The sequence below is a fragment of the Aplysia californica genome, unplaced genomic scaffold, assembly GCF_000002075.1.
Source record: "Aplysia californica isolate F4 #8 unplaced genomic scaffold, AplCal3.0 scaffold01108, whole genome shotgun sequence".
In the NCBI taxonomy this organism is placed as follows: domain Eukaryota; kingdom Metazoa; phylum Mollusca; class Gastropoda; order Aplysiida; family Aplysiidae; genus Aplysia; species Aplysia californica.
In genome coordinates, this window is record NW_004798378.1 from 58,299 (window position 1) to 58,970 (window position 672).

The 672-nt window shown below is 40.8% G+C and overlaps 1 protein-coding gene across 1 annotated transcript in view; it reads left to right on the forward strand.

Annotated features, from left to right (window-relative positions):
- Nucleotides 1-274: 274 nt before the first annotated feature.
- Nucleotides 275-672, forward strand: part of LOC101864111 (peroxidase-like protein 3) — a gene marked incomplete at its 5' end in the record, with an annotated part of 13,016 nt that continues 12,618 nt past the window's right edge. The window contains 1 exon segment of the mRNA XM_005111715.3: nucleotides 275-465. Within this exon segment, the coding sequence (XP_005111772.2) occupies nucleotides 279-465 (187 nt within the window).

Here is a 672-nt window from a genome sequence, read left to right on the forward strand (position 1 = left end):
CCGCCCCCATTTGATTTGTTTCATATTTCTTTAATAAGTTTTGAAAAAATTCACTTCCATATTTATTCTTTTACTCACATTAATGAACGTTCACATACATTTTCAAAAGTGTAAGAATATAAAACTCAATATTAAAATAAAAATTAACATATAAACTGAAGAGCTCACAATCTCCAGATTGCCGCGCAATTATACGATTGTTAAAACTCGCAAACTGCGCCGATCTGTAAATAGCGCGCAACATAATTATACTCACTCTCTACCCACTCTCTAGATGCATGCACTTCGCACGTTCTAAGCACGTGACCGACTCTTCCGGTGTGCGCCAACAGTACAACGCTCAGACGGCCTGGATCGACGGTTCCCACATCTATGGCGTCACAGACGAACAGGCCACGGAGCTCAGAGAGCTATCTGGCGGGAAACTCAAGGTCAAGACTGTTGGCGGGCAGGAGTTTCTGCCAGGTACAGCTTCCCCATCACACATTCCAGTTCTTACATGTACCCAAGGAGATTAAAAGTAGTTCTAAGCTCCTTACATGTACCAGCTTTTGTGTATTTATCCTGTGAGAGATAGTTCTTCTTGTTCTTCTTCTTGTTCTTGTTCTTGTTCTTGTTCTTGTTCTTCTTGTTCTTGTTCTTCTTCTTGTTCTTGTTCTTCTTGTTCTTCTT